Source organism: Odontesthes bonariensis, chromosome 16 (genome assembly GCF_027942865.1).
Source record: "Odontesthes bonariensis isolate fOdoBon6 chromosome 16, fOdoBon6.hap1, whole genome shotgun sequence".
In the NCBI taxonomy this organism is placed as follows: Eukaryota; Metazoa; Chordata; class Actinopteri; order Atheriniformes; family Atherinopsidae; genus Odontesthes; species Odontesthes bonariensis.
Genome location: NC_134521.1, coordinates 4,349,016 through 4,374,129, shown reverse-complemented (window position 1 = coordinate 4,374,129; position 25,114 = coordinate 4,349,016). Strand labels below are relative to the sequence as shown.

The following is a 25,114-nucleotide window of genomic DNA, read 5'->3' as shown; positions in this document are numbered from 1 at the left end:
CATATAAATATGTCAAACCTCTCATACACATATGTCAAACCTCTCATTTACATATGTCAAACCTCTCATACACGTATGTCAAACCTCTCATACACATATGTCAAACCTCTCATATACATATGTCAAACCTCTCATACACGTATGTCAAACCTCTCATATACATATGTCAAACCTCTCATATACATATGTCAAACCTCTCATACACGTATGTCAAACCTCTCATATACATATGTCAAACCTCTCATACACGTATGTCAAACCTCTCATACACGTATGTCAAACCTCTCATATACATATGTCAAACCTCTCATACACGTATGTCAAACCTCTCATATACATATGTCAAACCTCTCATACACGTATGTCAAACCTCTCATATACATATGTCAAACCTCTCATACACATATGTCAAACCTCTCATACACATATGTCAAACCTCTCATACACATATGTCAAACCTCTCATACACACATGTCAAACCTGTCAAACCTCTCATATACATATGTCAAACCTCTCATACACACATGTCAAACCTCTCATACACACATGTCAAACCTCTCATACACATATGTCAAACCTCTCATACACACATGTCAAACCTCTCATACACACATGTCAAACCTCTCATACACATATGTCAAATATTTGTGGATTTCAGTTGAAACAGGAAGGTGTTTTATTAAACCGGGAGTTGTAGTTTTAAACAGAAGTCATTCTGGTTAGCTTCGTGCATTTTGTGCAATCTCCTGCCGGTATTTTATGAAATAAAATAAACGACAATTGCTCAGCCACCCGCTGAATACCGCACACAAACAGCGGCATTACTCAACTTTATTTTGGCTTCAACGGAGACCCTGCAGCTGGCAAAGACATGCTGCGCTGGCAGGACGGAAAAAGAGATGCTAAGCGGCTATCCACCGAGTCCGGAGCTGGAGTTGAAGTGATCGGTTGCTGCCCAAGCCTTGTAGCATTTGACAGGGTCCTGATCGAGGTTTGACATATGTGTATGAGAGGTTTGACATGTGTATGAGAGGTTTGACATGTGTATGAGAGGTTTGACATATGTGTATGAGAGGTTTGACATATGTATATGAGAGGTTTGACATATGTGTATGAGAGGTTTGACATATGTGTATGAGAGGTTTGACATATCTGTATGAGAAGTTTGACATATGTAAATGAGAGGTTTGACATATGTAAATGAGAGGTTTGACATGTATATGAGAGGTTTTTACTAGTATATATGAAAGGTAAAGCTTTTCACTAGTATATATGAAAGCTTTTCAGTAGTGTGTATGAGAGCTTTTGAGTAGGTTATATAAGAGGTAAATGTGTTCATTAGTTCATGTGAGAACTTTTCACTAGTGTTTGTGCAAGGTTTTGAGGATAGTATGTGGAAGAGTTTAATTTCACATGTGTATATGGAAGTTAATTCTGATTTATGTCCCTGGTGGCACCTCATACAAGCATATCCTAACTACATTTCAGGCCCGTTTCCAGTCGGCATATCCCTATGCTCTGGACCTGCGGCAGCCCTGGGTTTACGAGCCTCAAAGAAGCGTCTCACATAAATCCCCTCTGGCCACAGCTGCGGCTCATACATTTCACCAACCTCCCTACAGATGGCGGTGACTTTGAACGATCCAAATCGTGCACTTACAGTGTCAATTTTTTCACAGGTCACATCACGGCCCAGTTTATTTTTCAAGTAGCTAGCCAGTGCGTCAGGTTCCAAGTCAAGTGAAAAGCAAGTAGCAAAAACACTTACCGACTTTGTCGTTATTGCCTGTATGCTACCTCCAGCAGAGGTCCCAACAATCCCCGCTGTCTTCTTCTCTCGCGAAGAGTTCGGTCTGGGTTTAGACGGCAAAGCAGTCCTATGTTTTCCAGAAGGATGCTTTTGTCGGCCCTCCTTCAGAACTCGGGCATAGTTGGGAGACATTACGATGCCATTTTCGCTGGTCGCGGCCTCAGCTGCTTTCACAGTCCTGCCAGGTAGCAGGGTAGCAGAATTCAGGCTCTGAGACGTCTCCGAGTCGCGGGCTTGGTTTTCCCCACTCCTGCAGGGAGTCGGCTGAGCCGAAGTCACTCCATTCGAGTCCAGCTTTTCAACTGCACACAGACGTTGTCCTATATCCATTGTTACCGTACGAAGATCCTCACAGGCACTTGTCTGCATCGACATGGCCTGCTTCATAACACTGATCTCCACAGTGAGGTGTTCAATTCTACCAAGAAGACATGATACGTCCAGGCTACTGAAAGTGACTGGTGGTAGTTTGTCGAGGTAATGAGATACAAAATGGGGAATATTTTCACCAACCTCGTTTAACAACTTCAAGCTGCTTTTAACATTGCTGACATCTTTGTTTGCCCCTTTGTGTGACACATTTCGCTGAGAACTTGGGCAGAGTTCAAACAGCACACTCTTAGAGTTCTCAATCCACTCCGATCCGAAGTGGTTCACTGCCATTAACACGATGTCATCATGAGTCATGGTTTTCATTTTTGTTACCAAGAAGTTTAAAAGTTCATCCTCCACAATTGTTTTCCCATTAGAAGTTGTATAAATCTCCGGTTTTGTGCGAATATATCAGTATATATATCAGTGCACCAAAACATATCAACGCATACTTGGCTTTAGCCAATATTTCAGGTGTGTTACATTATTTTCCACAATTTGTCTCTTCCTAAATTCAAATATATAAAGTTGGAATGAATCCAGACCTCTGGATGATTTGTGCAAATCATTCATCTTCTCTAATTAGCCAACTGCCTCATGAAGATGCAACACACCACTTCAAACCACATACATAAAGACATTTATTATATGTGCACGTTACTGTGGAAAACATTTAACTAAACAAGTCAGTCACCAAAAAGTTTTGATGTGGTGAATAACTATTCTGCATTGGAGCAGAAACATGCACATAAAAGATGATGTTCTGTGTTTGCAGACCAATTTCTTGATAAATACGCCATCTGAGCTTGTGACAGATCGTTTAATACTTATAATGGTCAACAGTGCTAAATGCTGCAATTTAACAGACAAAAAAAGCAGATGAAAAATTAAAAAAAAGCCAAAATATGATACAATCACTATGTTTGCCTCAATCTACTCCCTATATAGATGCAGCTCGATTTGTCATCATGTTCCACATCTTCCTTTTGGGAAGAAATTATGGCTGAGGGTACAAAACTGTGGACCTTTGTAACAATTAGAATGCTTTTTTTGTAGTACAACATAGTCATTCTGCTGTTCTACTTCTCCTGAGGACAACAATTGGTGCTACATCAGCTGGAGTAGAGCGTAGCTTCTCTTGCTTGAAAAAGAGTCAAGTCTTTCACGCGCAATACAATGGGCCAACATCGTTTAAGTAGCCTTGCTCTGTTGGCCATTGAGAAGAAGCTTGTGAAGTGTTTGGAAAGCACAACCACCTGGTATGACAGGGTCACAGACCATTTTCTAGAAAAGGAGCGAAGGGCAGAATTTGTTTATAAATAGTCTAATAGTGTTAGTGAATATGAAGTCTGAAGTGTGCATTTGGTTCAAGTTGAGTGGTTAAGAGAGTGTTATCGATTGAGTGTTAGGCTCTGTGTTATCGATTGTAATATATCCACCTGGGTGTGTGTTCAAGGCTTAGCTTATAGGTGGTGCACTGTGTAATACTTTTAGTTGTTTCTTTTCAGAATTCATGCTGCCCATTCACAAATGTTACCTTTTTTAAGAATACTTACCACCACCATCAAACTCTAAGTATTCATTATGACAGGGAAAAATGCTCCACAGATTCTGATCCAGCCACAGATCCAGCCATTTACAGGCCCGCCTTACATTCCATCATACTTGATTTTGGCCTTGCTGTGTGAATCTTCAAAGTCTATACCTTCTTTCTGTGTATTTGCTGGGCATACTTGTCATACTAGACACAGCTATGTTATAACTAATTCTTTTTAACTTTGCTATCTTCTGCTTTGGGATGCACGAGCCACTACAACCCTGAACGCGTAATATGGGCTTCCCCTGTTTTAAAAGTCAGCAGCCGCCACTGTTCTCCTCCCACTCTCAATTCCATTATTTTCTACTGTGCTCTCACTTGTAAAAGGTGAGTGTTAAAAGTACATGATTTGGGTAAGAATTAACATAAATGGTTGGGTCTACATGTTACTGACTATATGGTTAGACAGTTCAACACGATCATGGTTTACGTATTTTGGTATTCATACGTCAAAAATCCTGTCACGTCCTATGAATGTTGCCTGACAAATAAACGGCAGCCTCAGGATCTCCCAATTTACTGTCATGGATTATGAAAATAGTACGTTTTAGACAAGTGGACTCATACATGTACAATATTGCATGTTTTTTGGTGAGAATGGGCTGTAAATAAGTCATACTTTCACCAAATGTAGACATTTTTAAATCCAGGTTAAAAACATTTCTTTTCTCATGTGTCTATGCATGAAATCTGCACGCTATCTTTTAACTTATCTTTTTAAATTAATTCAAATTATTTTATTTGTTTCTCTTTATATTCTTTTATGTATTTTAATGCTTCTTCCACTCCCTGCTGCAATGCTTTTATTTTATGTAAAGCACTTTGAATTGTTTGTACATGAAATGTGCTATATTAATAAATTTGATTTTGATTTGATTTTGATTTGATAAGTAAAGTCATACTTGTCCACTTTGTGATGGAAAAGGTCACAAAGTCTTTCATGCTTTCTTGGGAGTTACTGAGCGGATTATTGGCAGGATTGGGAGAAGAAGCATAATATCAGTTGAGTGATAGAAGTAGACTTTTTGGTAGGGCTGTAAGTAAACTACACTGAAACAGGTAGATCTTAAGTCATTATAGGATTTCATTAAAGGTTTAGTAGCATTGGATGGTTCAGATCCTTAAAGTGATACTCCGGAGTAGATTCAACCTGGGGTCATTTGAACCGTGATATCCAGCCAAGTAGCCCACCCGCAGTTTTTTCGATATTGGCTGAACATCAGCTGAGTTACTGAGTTATCCCGAATAGCTTCGTACAAGGGTTAATGGATCCTGGTCCGTATCTCCAAAATTACCACACTAAAATCACATGCCATGACACCAAACTTCTACAGTAGTACAAATATGGTCTGTACTCACAAAACGATGCATTTGGAAGTTTGAAAATAGTCCAGGAGTTTATTATTGTCAACACAAGCCTGATAGCTTCTCTGCTGCTAAAGCTGCGTCGACGTCACTTCAGAGAGCTGGGAGCTTCAAAGTAAGATGAGGGTTGATCTACTACTGTAGACAACAAAGCAAGGCTGCTCAATTTCTCCATTGATAAAATAATTTCACAACTCTACAACATAAACATAAACAACAAAGTATATGCTATATTCTACATGTTTTTTATGAATTTTTATGTTGTAGAGTTGTGAAGTTATTTTATCAATGGAGAAACTGAGCAGTCTTGCTTTGTTGTCTAAGTAGTAGATCAACCCTCATCTTATTTTGAAGCTCCCAGCTCTCTGAAGTGACGTCGACGCAGCTTTAGCTGCAGAGAAGCTATCAGGCTTGTGTTGACAATAATAAACTCCTGGACTATGTACAAACTTCCAAATGCATCGTTTGGTGAGTACAGACCATATTTGTACTACTGTAGAAGTTTGGTGTCATGGCATGTGATTTTAGTGTGGTAATTTTGGAGATACTGCCAGGATCCATTAACCCTTGTACGAAGCTATTCGGGATAACTCAGTAACTCAGCTGATGTTCAGCCAATATCGAAAAAACTGCGGGTGGGCTACTTGGCTGGATATCACGGTTCAAATGACCCCAGGTTGAATCTACTCCGGAGTATCACTTTAAAATGATGATGCAACCATTAAATACTCTGGACTTTCACTTGAGTCATGAAAGAAATCAAAGAATGAATAAATATTAATAATGAATGAATGCATTTGCTGTTGAGATAGAGTATCTAATTTACACATGTATTCAGCATGCATTAAAGTCGTGATAATTCACCCCACCAGCTGCTCATTGATGAAGGGCGGTGCTCCAAATGAACAACTGGTATCATAATCATTTCAGCTGCAGAGGCGGAAAAAAGGCTTTGCTCTCTGGCCAATTACTGCAGTATTTTCATGTGGACTTCTGGATTCCTTCTCTAACTAGCGTTAGCCTAAAGAGCCCCTCATACTCGAGAAGTAATGAGGCTGAAAGACTGACTTGTGTAGGAGGGAGAATGGTTGATGTGCAGGTGCATTGGCTACACTTTTAAAATAGATGTCCTGGATGTATGAGAATCTACACAGAGACAAAATCCCATGATTAAATGCTTCATGATGCAGTTTGAAAGCACCTTTTAATTAAACCCTTATCTGAAACATTTATTCGTTTTCATTATCCGTGAATGTAGGACATGCCATTTCAAATTTCATCGAGGTATTAAATTATTACGGTAAATTCTTCTTTTATGCTATCTATACTGATCATCGTTGCTGTCAGACACCTAACCCCTTGTTTATTCTGGCTTTACAAAATGATACATCAGTGAAAACCAAGGGAATAGTCTGTATGCAGAATTGTGTTAAGTCCCAGATCTGTAGAAGAAAACAGCAGCAGAGTCCAGGTGTTGGACTGACCTGCTACAGTCCAGACCTTCAACCGTCTCACGACTTCTGGTGACTCATAAAATCCTATAGCAGACCAGAATAGGACATCAGTCCTCTCTCAAAGGTCCAGCAGCTGGCCTCCTCAGTTCCCAGATGTTTACAGACTGGTGTTAAAGAAGAGGGGTTGTGACACAGTGGTAAACATGGCCCTGTCCCAACGTTTTGGACATCTTGCTGCCATCAAATTCCCAATTTCTTTACACCAGCATCACATAACTGAACTATTTTTACTTTGTATTTTCCAGTCCAATGATTTCACAAATATCAGTCACAGATGTTTGGTTATTTCCACCGTATGTCAGGCTTGCTTCATCACACTGTGGTCCTGTCAACGACTTCAACATTTAACTCTATTCAGTTCCTGTCAGTATTCGACAGCTTAATCTGGAATAATTACATGCTTTTCATCGTGTTCGATTGTGATTTCAAAAGGGACGAAGCTGTGTTCTGGCTTTGCAGCGGAGCGTGAAAATTCACTTCTCATTAAAGTGCAAGCAGAACTTATGACCTCTTTAGTGGGCCTTAATGAGGCTCTTAGACCGAGCCTAATGATTATTTCGAGAACGAGCTGACAGAGAACTAGGAGAAGGTGTCAGCGTCTTGTTGTGCTGGCAGTTATGCAGGGGCTCCTGTTGGGTCTCACACTGAGACAGGAGATAAAGCCAGGAGGCAACATGGCCTCATGGAGAGTTATATTAGACTTACTAGTCAAATAATCCATGACACCTCATACAAATTCATATTACTAAGCTGAAAGCAGATGGATGTTTGGCATTAACTGTGACATCCATCAGAACAGGACATACAAAATATGGAAAATCCCTTATATGAAGTGAAACCAGTCAGAAGAGTTTAGATAAGAAAATACAACACCTTTCACCTTTCACACTTCAAACATTTGTCAGAGCTGAAAAAGTAATTGCCTACTGTTTAGAAAGTTCAAAAACTACATTTAAATCAGCGTAGAAAGTGCAATTTGAAGATGTGAGTGCTTACTCTGTTGCCATGACATCCAGTCACAGAAGACACACCATTTTATCTGCAGGGACAGGAGAATTGGAACAGCAACAAGCCAAACTCAGTAAAAAGTGCACATCTTGACCTCTTTCAGCATTTGAAGAAATGGTTACAAATGGAAGAAAATAACAAATTTGCAGTACATTTATAGCAGTGAGACAAGAAAAGTCTCAATTTTGAATGACTCTAACAGTTTACTTCCAAATTACAATATTAGAACAGGAAGAAGTGTGTACCTTATGTGCTTGATATAGAACTAAGAAGGTGTTCAATGAGAGTGTGGAGGGTCATGAAGGATAATTCCAGTTCATAAAATTGCATTACTGGTTTGGATGAATACAGATGCATGAATGCAGTTTTTTTTTTTTTTTTTTAGTTTAGTTTCCATGCAGCAGTTCACTCACTGGAGGTGTATGCTTGTTAGGAAACTGCAGTAGCATATTTCTCCCTTTACTTTAACATTTCTGTATGTGGATGGAATGAAAAACATATCAATTTGTGAGTGCCAGACTTTTTAAAGGTAGGGTAGGAGATCCTGGATTTTGAGTCCAGCGAAGCTGCATTTTGAAAATACACAGGTAAAAAGTCCCAACCCTTTTCTTCACTTTCCCCCCGAAGGCACGCCTCTAGAGTACATGAACGCGCACGAGCGCTGTTCTGACAGCAAGCATCGATCGTTGCCATATTTAGTATTTAGTATATGCTAACTATATGTTTAATAATGCTAGGTGCTAGCCAAGCTGGCTCTGGTTTAGCTTCCTGCCAAGCTTCTGGACGTTCACGGAGCAGGGTACGCGCACAGGGGGGAGGAGCAGATTGCAGTTTGATAGACGGCATCAGTATCCAATCATTGTGAACGGTCCGTTCACAATGATTGGATACTGTTTTTCCTAGATTGTACGTTCTAGAGACCACTAAACTTTTCATATTTGTGTCAAAACTTTTAATTAATTGGTTGCAATGGGGGTGTGAAGAGTATTTCAAGCAATATGTAAAAAAATGCTCCAGAAAAAGATCCCCTACCCCACCTTTAAAGTCGTATGTTCCACATAAGACAGATGTTTAAATGTTGTTTTGTTAGAGAATTAAGGCATTAACTTTGAAATAAGAATTTTAAATGAAGTCCCGGTTGCTCAGTTTGCGTAGGTTTCTGAGCAATGCACATTTTTTATTCTTTACAGAATTGAAAGCACACAAACATTTCCTGAAGCCAGACTGTCATAAGCAGAGATTTCAGAGTGGTTTTTTTGTTGTTGATATACTAATACATCTGTAGTTGTTGAGATTTCTCGCTCTGTATCTGTTGGATGGATATTATCAAAGATGATATCTACATTTGGGAGATTTCCCTTTAAACTCAAGTCATTGAATGAATGTCCAATTGAAAGCAGCAGCGGGCAGACTGCTAATTTGTTTTATGGTCTTGTTCCATGTGTTTTGTGATAGTTATTGCACCACCGTTTCACGGCAGTGCTCAGGACAGGGGCTGTTTCACTTTTTAACGGTGCACCTCCAGATTTTACATGCTTATACTTGCAACTCCATCTTTGTACTCCCACTAATCCATAAATTTCAGGAAAACAAGCGGTGACACTTTTAAAAACACCATCAGTTTCCGCATATATGAAGTGATCAGGAATTCATTAATGTTAGTTATACACATATACACCTTGTCTGCTGCGGGGCTATGGCTGTAGGCAAACTAGGCTACAGTGTATCTATGTTTACATGTTTCCTTGTTCAGCATATATTGTATGTTTCTTGTGTGTTCCCTCTGTGGTACCTAAGTCGTGTCTAAGTCTTGTTCGTTCATTGTAAATCACACCTTCTCATGCCCACGCAAAATTTCTCTCCTGTAGAGACAATAAAGGCGAATCTTATCTTATCTTATCACCAAGTCCACACCCATTAGTGCCCTCACAGGTGACGGAACATATTTCACATCTGAATAGGGATGGGAATCGAAAACCGGTTCTTGTTGAGAACCGGTTCCCAGTGTTTCAATTCCTTGGAATCGTTTGGCCATTTTGCAAACGATTCCCTTATTGATTCCAGTGGGCGCGAATGACGTCACCACGCAGCGTCCAGTCCAGCCAGCAGTCAACAGTAAACATGGCGCCCAAGCAGTACAAACGCTCGAAAGTTTGGTTACACATCCCTAAAAAAGACGACAACAGGGCAACTTGCAAAGTGAATATTTCACCAAAGGGAGGAAATACTACCAACATGCAATAACTATGAATGAATGTCGCGTTTTCGATCTGCTCCGGACTAACATTGGTGAATCTGAACCCAGCAGCAACGTTAGCAACGTTAGCATGTCCTCGGCTAACACTGCAGGTAACTAACTAACTAACAAACACTGCCTATCATGTTAGCGCCATTTGCCTGATTGTAAAACCTGCTGTTAGTAATGGTTAAGGTTAAATGAATGCCTTCTCAGGCATTACATTTAGATGAAATCATGAGAGACAGAGCCTGACTGGCTCAGAGCCAGAGGCTGGTGGTACTACCCCCAGTTCACCTCTACCTCCAGCTTCTCCTTTCACCAGAGCAGGAAGAGTTAAATTACCCAGGCCATGATAGACCAATGTGGACCTCAGCGTTGTTGGGTTTGTAAGGTCATGACTCGTGTTACTTCTAAACTAAACAAAGTTGATGCTAATCGACCGGTTTGTTGTCCTTTTTCTCCAAATGAGAATCGATAAGGGAACCGACAAAGAACCGAATCGTTAAGCAGAATCAAAAATGGAATTGGAATCGTAAAAATCTTATCAATTCCCATCCCTGGATCTGAAGAACCTTATACTGTAGTCTGTATGTCTGTCCCCTGAAAAAGCTTTTTCATAATACCATTATATTTTTTGTGTACAGCATAAAAGGGTCTACCGCTTAAATTTAGCTATACAACCTCTGGTTGCATAATACTGTTAAATCTTCAAACCCTTATTCATGGCATTTTTCCACAACTGTCAGACTTTTTACGTGTCTAAAAGAGGTGTCAAGCCAAAGCTTTGTGTTGAGAGCAGATACAAACAACTGCAAAGCTCAAATCAATAAAGCAGACTTTGAAAAAGTTTGTAACAAAGGGAGGTGCATGTCAGGTGGATGGATTATCAGACAGCTTTGGCTTTCATTAAGCTGCTTTTTGGAACACAATCATTCACAGCATCTATAAGGACTTTAATGAAAAGAAATAATCCTGAAGTTCTGCAGACAGAAACAAACCACGTTAAAGAATTCACTGTCTTACAAAACAATCAGTGAGTCATTTTTTAAACTATTTACTTTTTGATTCATACGCGTGCATTTGTGAAGTAATTCTCAGAAAAGAGGCAGCTGATATCTGACACATGGATGCCCTTGTGAGCTTCAAGAGCTCTTCAGCAACATTTAAAAAAAATTCCTTCTGTTCAACCACTTGTTACGCGACACAGACCAGAGCTGGGCTCAAAGCCTCATCATAATAGGCAAGGTCTTTACAATTAAAGCACATCACTGGATATGTTAAGGTCAGTTGGCTGATGTTTATTCCAATGATTGAAATACATCCACTTCTGTGCTCCTTAAGTCATGAGCAGATTATTAGGCTTCTCCTCATGTGTGTCTCTTTAAAGCCCTGAGAAAAACAACGATAGCTCTCTGCAGAATATAATTAGTGTATAAGTGTATGAGGTGTGACCATCAAACAATAAGACGAGAATCAGTTCGGATGAAAAACATTTGCAGTTCAGTTACTTTTACCTTCAACATAATTTCCTTCTGAGCTATGCACTCCTGCTTCCTGGTCTTCCACCTATTAAAACAATGATTTATTGCTCCTTTCTTTATTTATCTCAGGAGCTCCATTGTTTCCTTTATTTGTTAGAGACTTAAAACAAACTTAAGTCAGTGTCAAATCAATACTGGATACCTGTGATCTTTGGGCCCTCAGACAGCGTTGCATTAAAAACACACATTATAATGATAATAATAGTGAACAGTTTATGTTGTAGAAAATCACTGCATGGGCTCAAGAACTCTTCCAGCAATAATTGTCTGTGAACACAGTTCATAGTTCCATTTTCAAATGCAGGTTAAAGCTTGATCATGCAAAGAAGAGCCCATATGCGAACATAATCCGGATTCCCTGCCGTCTTTTCTGGGCCAAAGCTCGCTGGAAATGGACTGAGGCAAAGTTGAGAACTGTTTTGTGGTCAGAAGAATAAAAAAATTGAAACTGAATCTAAGTTGGGATATTTCCAGCTGCTTCTGCAGTCCTAATTGCTAATCATCCAAGCTAATCTGAAAAAGGAAACTTTATTGTCAGTAAATCCAAAGGTAGGTCAACACTCACCAATGTCAGTGAGGAAAAGAGTAGCACAATCCGTCATGCTAGTAATGCAGCCATGGAAAGTAAGAAAATACAATGCTGACCCCCCCCCACCCCCTTTTATTTTTTTATCAGTTCACATGGGACAAACCTTGCTGGCGCCGGGCAGTAGGTGTAGCTTGACATAAGGATCTGACAGCCCATTGTGGTCCATCGGCTTGAGCCCCTGTGGAAGTGAAACAGAAACACTCTCATGAATCATGAAAAAAGATACCCATAAACAGTCCTTTTGAGAGAATTATATTATTTGGATCATTCTCTTGAGTACTCTGTTACTGCATCCTGCTTTTTGTCATTTTTTAAATCATTACACAAACGCTTCGGTGTGTGAATCAGTCAGAGCAAGACCACCTTACCATGCAGGTCCCTAAAAAACACTGAGATGAATAAAGGAACATGGTAAAAAAAAAAGAAGTTTAACATTCCTTTTTAAGAGCAAATCAATAAGACTCAAAGAGAGCAGAGGCTGTAAAGGTCAATTGTACAATGATCAAAATAAGAGAGGTACCCACTGAGTAATGTGAGAGCCCCTGAAGGGTTGCAATGAGAGCAGTGAAAACATCCACCCATGGAGGACAAACATTTTGTTTGTGTCTTTGACATCTTGTCATAGGATTATCCAAACTTCTTCAATAAGTAAATTTTACAAATCAGGATTGTGTCATAAACTCCCTTCTGAATGTAATTTACAGCATATTGTTCTTTGTTTACAAAGGGTTACAAAAAACATCTCCTTTTACATCCAGTTTCCACAAATGTTAAATACCAGAAATCAGAACCAGTTTACAGTAACAACCAGTCACATTCTTTTAAATAGCTTCAATTCAGTGTCATTGAAAAGACTGAAATTCACAAATATTATTTGTTATTGCTGCTTCTCATGAAGTCACTGTAGCAGACAGTAATCCTTCTCTAAAGTGGGTCGAGTGTGATTTTTTTTGCCTCTAAAACGGTCAGAGGGAGAGTGCCACTTTGCATTTACCCATCTATCTAACATCCCCACTGTAGTCAGGGGGTGTCACAGCATGGTTGATTTATCAGGGAGGGAAAACCTGAACTGTATACTGTATAAAATTACAGTTATTCGTATTTGTCTGTGTGCTATGTGATGTGGGAGCTATGGAGTACTCATGGTCCATACACCACATTTTGACATGCTGTGTGTGTTTCCTGAAGGGTGGCGCATGTAAAATTATATTCGTGAGGCTTATCTTTAGTTTCACAACTTTAATAAAACTTGGAACACAAACAAGCGACTCTGTCTGCACTCAGTGCGTCTCCCTGACCCCGTTCATGTATACTCGCGGTAATAAAGGGGCAGGGCTATTTCTAAGACACTTCATATGACAGTGGTCACTTGAATAATGCAGTTAATTCACCTTCTTGTGTTGCAGTTCTAGAAGAGGTGGTTCTTGTTGGGGTTACAATGGAATAATCGAGCTGCGAGCACCTTGCCTATTCAAATGAATTGTTTACTGTTCCAGAAAGAAGATTATACCCTCTTGTGTGGGTATGATGTTCTGATAAGTTGAAGTCTCAGATATTCAGCTGTCTTAGCTCTAATAAAGAATTGAAATAGGGTGTTGGTCAGGGTCATCCTGGGAGTTTCATGTCAAAATGAAACAATATTTCAGCTCTTACTCACTTTTATAATTAAAACTATAATTATAAGGATTTATAAGGATTACTGCCTGGTCTTTGCCAAGAAGTTTTTTTCATCTTTAAGGTTAGCTTTTGCAACACTTATTCTAACAATATATTTCAAGTTGTGATCATAATACTTGCATGTGGCTCTTCATTAACCTGTGGAAATGATTTGTGTTGGGTTAGTTAAGGCTTGTTTTAGTGAACACATTTGTTTGATGAGCTACACACATGAAACTAAAGGTTATTACTTAGGTAGTTTTTAGAAAAAAACTCTAAGCAAAATCTTTCCACTTTCCATGATTCCGCTGTCAATGAAATACTTGATTAATGTACACTTTGTTACAACAATGCAACCAATGGGTCCTTGGGACCATCATGCACTAGTTATTTGTTCAACCCTCTTTCTTCCATCTCCACCTCCTGACTGGAACATCTAAATAAGATCTGCACCAGCTGCTGACTGAACTCCATCATCACAACGAACTTCAAGGCTCCAGAGGTCGAGTCTCTACCTTCATCCAGGTCAGCGCTCTACAATATGCTTCATCTGAGTCTAATCCCTATAATTATTTAGCTCAACAATTAGCACATAGATGTTGTTTACTTCCAGGTGATTACTCCTTTTTTGAAAAAGAAGTCGTCTTTGTAAGGTCGTTGTCTTGCTAAGAAATAATCCATGAATCCACAAAAGATGATACGTAAGCTACCCTTTCGTTAACACAAAGTACCCTTGGGGCTTCCTTAGCAGTTATAATTCTGTGATGGTGTGCTTTGAAAAACCCTCTAAATGTTTGAGGCTGGTGCTCAACCTAGCTCATTCACATTTTCATGGACTTTTATCAAGAAACTGCCACAAAGTTGTTGTGGCTGACTAATGATCAGTTTGGTGCCACAACTAATTCGTGGACAGCTGTCATCAATAAATAGGCACACGGGTTAAAAACTTAGATTTTTAGATTTTTAGTTCTCCTCGAGAAAGAAAAGAAGGGATATGTGATGGAAAACCATCTGAAATGTTTTACTCTCTAAGTCCTCTGAGTATTAGCACTATATATTGTCTTCAAGGCCTACAATTACAACATGTTAAGAATGTATCCAGATGACGTATGAAATTCATATTATCAATATTGGTTTAGTCATCATCAGTGCTGCTAGAAAGTGTCAGGATTTCTTAGGACCTCTGCTGTGCCCTTAACGTAGGGCGCAGGGGGGTGTATGTCAAAAATCAGACCACGGGGAGGCTGAATGAACTGAGGTGTATACTGAAGAAAGCCTCTAAATTATCTGTAGAAAGGCTGGTGGTGGTAAATTGGAGATCTTCAGGATCTCTTATCGCTCTACAAGGGTCACCTACTCACTGAGCTCAGCTATTCCTTCTGCCAGTAAGTAATTCACATGCCTGTCTCAGCAACCCCCTGGATATGTAACTGATGCCACCAATCACTAGAAATCTTCTGCTAGAAAACTAGCATCCCTAGGCTAGTCAACGCTATTCCCATGGAATGCTTTGATATTTATCTTTATAAAGCGCAACAAAAAAAAAGTACACCATAACTGTAGGATTAAAAACAAGTCTAGCAAGTGAGGAAAATCAAACTGAAAACATTTAAACCATAAACATATACATTTATGGTTAATTACTGACCATACCTAGCCTGGGAATTCCCATGCTGCTTTGCGCTCGATTTCATTCTCACTGCAAAGTCAGCCTGGAAACCACCGCCCTTATTTTTGCCAGAGTTTGGGAACCAATCACAGAACGGCGGGGGCAGCAAGACGATGACGACGTCTATGCGCTACACTGAAGCTTGTAGAGCGTTAATCCAACATGGCAGCGGACACAACGTTACCGTTCAATGCAGCCTTAGAAAGTGTTTCGGAGTAGATTCACCCTGGGGTCATTTGAACCGTGACATCCAGCCAAGTAGCACACCCAAAGTTTTTTCGATCTAGGCTGAACATCAGCTGAGTTACTGAGTTATCCCGAATAGCTTAGTACAAGCGCTAACGGACCCTGGCAGTATCTCCAAAATTACCACACTAAAATCACATGTCATGACACCAAACTTCTACAGTAGTACAAATATGGTCTGTACCCACAAATCGATGCATTTTGAAGTTTGTACATAGTCCAGGAGTTTATTATTATCAACACAAGCCTGATAGCTTTTCTGCTGCTAAAGCTTCGTTGACATCACTTCTGGGAGCTGGGAGCTTCAAAGTAAGATGAGGGTTGATCTACTACTGTAGACAACAAAGCAAGGCTGCTCAATTTCTCCATTATTAAAATAAATTCACAACTCTACAACATAAAAATGAATGTAGAATACAGCATATAGGCCTACTTTGTTGTCAATTTAAGTAGCTTAGAGCGCAAGTTTACTTTTATTTTCCATTTTTTTCTTCTTCCTCGTCGAATTTCTGTCGTCATCTGGTATAAGTGATACAATTGGCTATGAATCGCGCGCAAAGCAGCATGGGAAGAACCTGACGTCATTTGATAGACATTCGTAGCGCCCAATAAACGGCTCTAGACATTCGTAAACCACGCCTCAAATACGAGAAAACGCACACCTAGTTCCCAGACCACCATCTCATCGAGATTGTGGACGCGTCAGCCAGGCTAGACCATACCCTGTTTCTCAGTAAAAAGAAAAAAAAGTGAAAAAGAAAAAATAGTTTGAGTCTTCAAAATACCAAAGCTATATGATGCGAGGTCTGAGAGGGAGATGCACAAACATTGCATCCGGTCTAAATGGATTAATGGACTAAAACTGTCAATTTACAGCAGTTTTCCAATAACTGACATATATAAACTTTAGTGTGTAATCTTTTCGTGTATGTAACTAATTTTGTAAGACTTTTACAATCCTAAATCTGAAAAGGCTGGGATGCTGCATTTGGTTGGACTTCTATTTCATTGCAGACAGTACAAACAAACCGATATTTTACGTTTTGTCTTATGAACCTCAGTTCATTCGCTCATATACAACCATTCTTGCATTTCAGGCCTGCAACATATCCCAGAAAAGATTGGATGGTGACAAGTTAGGGCTTACAATGAGGTGAAAAATGATTTTTACCACGGCAGTATCTATGAAAGGCTGCGTCTTTGAGGAGCAAAGATGGGCAAACTGTGAACAAGATCAATCTGAACTGTTTGAAAACAATGCTTCTCAAAGAAAGAGCTGTGCATATTTCCTCCTCTACAGTGCAGAATATTATTAAACCTTTCAATGAATCTGGAAGAATTTCAGTGTCTAAGGTGAAAGGGAACATTCATCAATAGCTGATATAACCTAGGGATTACTGTGGGGAACTTTTGTCAAGCCTTTCTTTGTTACCTCTCATTTTCCAGATCTATTTTGGAAGAAACTTACACAAAAGATGAAGAGGATCATCCAGGCTATTGTTAGGCTCTGAACAAGTTCAAAAGCCATGCTCTGCAGTGGGAGTGGGTCGTATCAGTGCTCTTGGCAAACTAATTTAGACTTCTGTGATCACAGCATTAATGCAGAAAAGCTCATCGAGGCTGTAGAACTGCATATAGTTCCTTCAAGACCACATAGTTTCCAGGGACTTCAATTTATCTTTAACAAGACCCTCCAAGGCCACATTTTGCACACATTGCAAAGGCTTTGGAAGAAGAGGGTACGGGTGCTGGACCGACCTACCTGCAGCCCTGACTCATCCCCATTATAGAATGTGTGGAGAATCTTGAAATGAAAAACACAACGGTGTCAACCCCTTGCTGTTGCACACCTCAAGATTTATTTGGGGAAATGGGATGGAATTACACCTTAAATGATTCATCACTCTGTAATCTCAATATGAGAAAATGCTCAAGTTGATTTTTTTCTAACTCTGCATTTATTGTTGTATGCCTTTTTTTAATTTTTGCTTGATTCCTGAATAGGATAAGTGTGAGAATTTAGTGGATAACAGTTACTGAGCTTTGATGTCTTCATTGGACCCTCTCCTTACTTTTTTGAGTGTACTGCTGGCATTGATTTTTTATTTTTATTTTCACATTTTCCATAGACAATCAGGTTGGTCAATGAAGACACTTGAAATCATTGCAATTGAATAATTAAATGTCAAATGTAACTTGGAAATTGGGCTTGTATAATAAAAACTCCACACTTGATATGAAATTTACTCACTACTGCATCATAGTGCACATGAGATGTACACACACAGCCACATGCACGCATTCACATGCAGACACACCACACACACGCACATGTGGCATACAGAGCCATAGTTAATTTGATTTCCCATTTTGGACAGCTCATGTTCAGGGTGGTGAAAATAGTCTGGGTGTTTTGTGATAAGATAGGAGATTAGTTTATTGTTGTTATTATTTAGTGTAAAATATGGTCATCAAGCAATCGGCATGCAGTGTCTAACCCTTACCAGCAGAGGGCTCGTTCGCTACACTGTGTGTTCAGGGACAAAGGGAAGTCTCGCGGGAATACGTTCCGCGAACGAGAACACACCTGTGAATGTGAAAGAAGCTGTGTGTGGCGAACGGGAATAAATAAGTTTACCTACTTTTGCTCTTTGCAGGTAAGAAGGGAGGGTTAGAAGGGTGTAATTGATGTGTGAATATGTTATGTGGTATTTTATAATCCCGGTTGGACTTAACGTGATTTTGTTTATAAACGTTACTTGTTCAGCGAACGTAATGTACTGAGGATGGCTGGGCAGTGGTTAGTGTTGGTTGCCTAGCAACCTCGAGCGCCCGTTAAACTGGAGAATAGTAGTCGATCTGCGCTGCTCATGTGTAGTTTATGATTTAAGAAATAAATAACTTAAAATAGATATATAATTAATTTGGTTAATATGACAGTGTTTATGTGATACTTTATAATCCCAGTTGGACTTTGTGATTTTGGTTATGAACGTTACTTGTTCAGCGAACGTAACGTATTGAGAATGGCTAGCCAGTGGTTAGCAGGGCTGGACTGGCATCTGAAAAGGGCCCGGGCACTTTTTGATCACTGAGGGCCCAGAGCGCATTTGTGTGTGTGTGTGTGTGTATATATACATATATATATATATATATATATATGTATATATACACACACACACAAACACACACACACATACAGTGAGATGTCACTATGTTACTTCTGTCTAATTATCATTAATCCTTCATTTAATCCTTGTAAGGTGTTCATGTTTTTGTTACATAGAAGATATTCTGGCCCAGTGGACCTGGGACTAAAGGAGGGGAAAAAAGCTGCTGTGCACCCACATGTTCCCTTCACCCTGCTTGTGAAGTTGTGAGTATCTTTGTTTTTGAGGATAAGAGATAGAGAGAGGAGGATAACTAACTTTATTTTCCAGATGAGCCCTGGCCAGTGAATCTCATTGTGAAAAAAGTATTTATACCATTTTCCTTCAGCAAAACCTGAAAATGGGTCCCACAGACCCAAGCCAGGGATAAGCAAAGCAATATTTCACCAACACACACAACACTGTATAGAAAAGGAGCACCAGCACCACACACACACTGTTGTATGTTCTAAGTCTTACTGAATCAAATTAAACATGTAGTAATAATTTCCTGGGTTCAATTATTTTATTTATTGCTCAAAATTGCTCCAGTCCACAGATACTGTCAGTGAGCTTACTGAATGGAATGTTAACCCCCGCCCCCCAGGCATAAACTGTAATGCAGACTGATCAAAAGAGCCTAAGATAGTGCTTATGTCTGTGTATTTTTTTTCTCGGGCACGTCATTTTTTTCACTACAGCAAAACCAAAAAATTATACCAAATGGGTATCTTTGTGACTGATTTGATGAAGTCAGGATGACAACTTGGTCTCGGTTTCAAACTTTCAGGCAATGGGAAACGAAACGCCGAAGCGCCCAATAGCTACACTGCATTGGCTAGCGGGTGTGTTGAGATGAATTCTAACCTCAATCTCTCCCTGCTGGGTCACGTCTCCTATCTCCGTCTCCTCCTCCTCTGGTTCCCCAGCTGGAACAACCACCTCCGCCTCCTCCTCCTGTTCATCTCCACCACCTGTGCGCTCGTTGATGTACCGGCGGCCCCACTGCCCCAACCTGAGCTCGAGCTTGTGCTTTTAAAAAACATATCGGTGATTTTAGCGCATTTTACTGCGTCGTCTTTTAGTTTTTTTTCTCTTTTCCTTACGCTTGTCATGGCCACTCTTTTGTTTCTCCATTTCGCGTCCTCTTTCCACCAGAGCTTTAGCCGAATATAGCCAAGTGAAGACAGCTAAACTTGGGGTTATACTGATGATGATGACTTGGGTAGTGGGCCTGTAGGGAGGGGCGGGCCTTTGACAACGTTAGGCATTCTCATTGGACTAGCGCTCTGTGCGTCAGGAGAAACATCCAATGGGCCCCGACGTGTCTTTTTTTTTTTTTTACCGTCGCAGTCAATAAAAAATATAATATATGTATATTTTATTTACGGCCCTCGGAGGGCCCGGAGGGCCTAAATCGCGGGAGGGCCATTCGGGATATGCCCGAACGGCCAGATAGCCAGTCCAGCCCTGGTGGTTAGTGTTGGTTGCCTAGCAACCTCGAGCGCCCGTTAAGCTGGAGAGGAATAGAAGTTGATCTTAAAAGCTCGCGCTGCTCATGTTTAGTTCATGGTTTAAGAAATAGATACATGATTAATTTGGTTAATATGACAATGTTTGGGAGACGTGATTGACTGACTGTGTATTTCAGAAATAAGTTGATAGTGAATGTACTTGATGAAACTGGTTTTTGAATAGTGATGTAAAATACATAATTATTTGTTTTGATGTTGGTGCTGATGTTATTAGAGAACGAGAACACACCTGTGAATGTGAAAGAAGCTGTGTGTGGCGAACGGGAATAAATAAGTTTACCTACTTTTGCTCTTTGCAGAACAAAAATCATTACAACAAATTAAATGTGTAGTGGAGGCACTCTTCACTCTGCACCACGCTACACACACACAATGTAATTAGAAATGCTGTATAAAAACCTGTCCTGAATAAAAAGGATAATGAGGCTTAAAAAGCTCATGGCTTTAGGATCTCACCACACAATGGTTTCTTTTCTCATCTGGAAAACAATAAAATTCAATTCAGCATCAGTAAGAGTCATCACTCAGAAGAGAAGTTTCAGATTAGAAGCATTATTTTAATTGTTCCGTGTCCTCATGTTTTTTTTTCTTTTAATGGACCAAAAAAGTGGAGAAACAAAACAAATATGAAGTATTTTTGGCTGCAATTATCAGGCTTAATAGAGGAGCTCGGCTCAGGCCCAGCACTCAGCAGGAATTACTGGCAGCAAAAACGACACATTCACTATCTTCAATAAGGCCGCGCTGCTTTACATCCTGTCTGCACATAATAGAACCAGAGTGACGCTAATTTCTGCAGCTGAGTGTCACAAACATTTCTACCTTTTTCCAGACAGTGTCAGATTTTTTCTGTTCTCTAACATCTCCAAAAAAAAAACTCTGACAGTCCCGACAGAAGAGGCTAAATTACAAAGAAAACAGTCAAATCTGTTTCAGGGGAAAGATTAACCAGATGAGAGGTTGTCTCTCTGGGTCGTTTTGATTTCATTACGCTGCGTCACTGAGACAGATGTGTACACATGAAGTAAGCTTTAGGTTCAGCAGGTTTAAATTTGCATATGCTGTAATCAGATAAGCACCCTCCTGCTGTTGGTGGATTTTTTTTAATGCAGTCTCATGCTGCACAAGACTGTATCTAATGAGATAATTGTACTTTTACTTACTAAACTAAAGCATTTCTGCATGTTTTGTATTTTTTTTTTGGAATGTGTATTAGATGTCGTCAAAGTACTTCATGGATTTGCATTAGTCCCTTTTCAAGTATAAAAGAAAAATTACCCGTATCTGTCAAGAATTTGGTTTGATGAGTCCCAATTTGCCACGGGAGAAACCAAGCAGCTAGGACTTCATAAGTTGTTAATCTGTCAATTATTTAGGACATTTAGTTGTGTAGGACAGATACAGAGCAGATACTAATCAAAGGATTGACAAACAAAAGCAACAGGCATGCGTATTTCTGTAATATGACACTGGTGATATTTTATCGAGCACACCGTAGGCTAACTGAGAAGCAAATTAATACTGTACATGCTCATTATGACCCACTTAGAGTTAAACATGCATGCACATAAAGCTGGGAGCCACAAGCTGCCTACAGGGCCTTAGGGAGATGCAATACAACATTCACTTTGTAACCCCAATCTCTACGCCAGCCGTGACCCTCTCTCCTCAATCTTGTTTCTTATTTTCTTTTATCAAAGAGCAGGCTGGTTCAAACAAACCTGAAAAATATTCTGCTATGTATATATATACTGTATATGTGTACATATATGCTTGATCTGAAATGCAAACACTCTGGACTTTTTACATTCAAAAATGGGTAAAAACACTACCCCGCTGAAAGCTTAACGTGCTTCTAAAATTGTAACTTCTCCCGCCACTCCTTGATCATTGATTTCCATTCATTTCTAGCACCTCAGGGTGTTTTTAGCCACACTTTTTGACTCTGTTTTCCACACAAATGAATGACTGAGACATCACCATGGGAGTTGATTGGGGAGGTGAAAGTGCCATGTTCATCTACTTCTATTGTTGCCTTCTGCTAACACCTGAATCCCATTGAAATCGACCACATTATGCCAAGGTGGACGGGATGAACAGGCAGCTGCGTCACGCTGCTGATTGCACTAGCACACTGTGAATACTCTGTTGATCATAATTACTGAGGGGTTAGAGAAAAATGACCACTGAAAAAGGGAGATGGGAGTGTATCCACACACACCACACACACCTTCCATCTCACACTCTCATTCACAACAGCCCTCTTGAATAGCAGCCTTCAAAAGCAGTGGGGAGAAAAAGAGCTGAGCCGAGCTCTTTTTTTGGGGGGGGGGGGAAATAATTAGCGCCATCTTTGACTGGAAATTTGGCTTGGTGTGTGAGCTGGAGATGAACTAGAAAAATCAGAACTGACATTTGCAACTAACAACACTTTCTGCAAGTCAATTTAACATAGGAGCATATGTGCTGCCGTTTTAACTTTAGTGTAATTAGATTTTTTTTAAATAATACTTATCTACAGTTGAAAAAAATCCGGAGTTTTGGGAAAACCACAGGGCTCTCAATGCTGGATTTCTGCATGTGCAGGTTGTTACGAAGGTATTCAATATGAAGGTAAATTGTTTCAAATGCACAAACTTGTAGATTTGATGTGACAACTTGGAGAATACAATGAGACAATGAGAACATTCAAAGCAAAAATCCGAACTAGTGTGTCTAAATTTTCCTTTGTGAATATAAATCACAAATACATTCATTTTCAGAGAAAATTTGTTCTGAATGTGAGGGCACAGAAAACATACTCATAAATATGTGCATTTATATTTATATAAATAGAATAACAGTGGACAACTCATCATCCGCCACTTACTTGTATTTATTTATTTTTTCTGTTCATTTTCTGTTAGCGCCTCAAGTTAACGATTACAACTTCTGGAATCTGCTGCTGCAAGGACAGAAACCTGCTCTCATGAGTCACAGATTGACGAATCTGTGCTCTGACTTTTGATACATTCCCTAGCGCCTTTCCCAATGCAGAAGATTTGTTGTGCAATCGATTCACCGAGCGTGTTGTAGATGGTGTATTACATCATGAGCTAAAGCAGTTTGTGTGCAGACAGCCCACTGCTACATAGTGCTGGTTAGGAGTGAGGCGATCAGGCGATGGGAGTGTGAGGGTATATCTTCAGTATGGTGTCAAAAGTAGACCCCAGGTGATGGCCAACATATGCTGGTGCTATAGAGGTACCCTGTGGCGTGGCCGTAGTAACATCCCAGTCTGTCTCTGGTTCTGAACAGGGGCAGATTGATGCCTTGGATCTATCTCCCTTGCCAGCTGAAGAGCAGGTGAATGTCAGGTCTCCTCTTGAAAAGCACACCTCTTTATAGTGCATGATGGCGACTTGGGCTGCACTGACCTGATTTCCCATGAGATCCCTCTTTTGGATGATGTCTCTGTTCTTCAACGCAATAGGCGCATCTCTCCATCTGATTATGAGGTTGTTAAGCCACATATCAACAATTTGCTTGAGTTCCTGGTAATTATGGAGACTAGTAGCCCCTATATGTCCCCCATCATATGTTCCCTTGATGCCACTAATAAGCCGTTAATATAGACTTTCTGGCCTACTCAAGGATGGCATATGTAGATATCACTACTGGTGCACAGTCTTGTTACAGCAGTGGAAACTTCATCAGCAGGTTGTCAGGAGCTGTATTGCAGTGAAGAACAGAACAATTGTGTAGCTATTGGACAATTATTTTAAACTTTCATTGTGAAAATAAACATTTTTCCAGGGAACAATGTTGCAATCTGTCATCAGACATGGTTGCAGAGAGTGAACTAAGTGCCTTTAATCGTCAGTGTCATTGGGCCTCATGCAAGAACATTTTCGTATTTTTATTCTAAATTTCTCTCACTTTTTTCGTAAGGTCTCGTACGAACACGCCACGTCAGATTCAACAAACGCTCTTAACTTCGGAAAAAGTGAGTAAATGACCTGCGTAAATGATGAATCCCACCCGTGCGTATTTAAGTTCACGAGGATAGTAAATTTGCATACTCCACGCCCAAAATGATACCATATAAGGCTGTGCTTCCTCTCTTCTGTGCCAGGAAGTGTTGAGTGTTGAGTCATGAGAATGGCGTCAAGGCGCAAAAAGAACAACTTTAGGCGCTCTGAGACTGAAGTTCTGCTTTCAGAGATCCAAAAAGGAAAATCTGTCATTTTTAGCAGTGTCAGCAGTGGAATTACGGGACCTGCTAAAGCGAAGAAATGGGAAGCAATTAGGAGTGCTGTTAATTCAATGTCACCTGTGGTTCGTAATGTCACCGAAATAAAAAAAAAAAAGAAAAAATAAATGGTTTAATATGAAAATAGCTTAAAAAATAAAACGTCTCGCCATGGCCAGGCGCTCGATGACTGCAACTAAAGCCGTGCTCTCAGCTGTTGCCTCATCATGATGGCTCTTTGATGGGGCGGTCCATGAGGGGGGTCTTCTGGCACCACACCTTCTGGTCTGCCTGGGCTGGTTCAGGTAGTAGGAGACCCTCGTTCATGGCAATATTGTGCAAATTAATCATGCTTTCTCTGGGCTATAGAGCAGTTTGCCCCCCCGCTGTATGGAGACACACCCACCTGGTCTTCAGCTCAGTGCGCTCCACAACAGCACGGGTGCTTTGATGCGTATATGTGTCTCGTGCTCCAATTATGATTGGCAGTCCAGCCATGGTATGAAAGTCCCTCTTAATATGTACTTGTTGGCTATATAACTGAGAGGTGAATGGGTTATATTTCATGCATGTTTGCTGATTTAGGTGTGTTA

At 40.1% G+C, this 25,114-nt stretch overlaps 1 protein-coding gene across 1 annotated transcript in view; it reads right to left on the bottom strand.

Moving 5' to 3' along the window:
- The window catches only part of doc2b (double C2-like domains, beta), a 197,026-nt gene that overhangs the window by 62,604 nt on the left and 109,308 nt on the right, over positions 1 to 25,114 (bottom strand). The window contains exon 3 of the mRNA XM_075487428.1: positions 12,139 to 12,213. Coding sequence (XP_075343543.1) covers positions 12,139 to 12,213 — 75 coding nt within the window. The remainder of the gene's footprint in view (positions 1 to 12,138; positions 12,214 to 25,114) is intronic.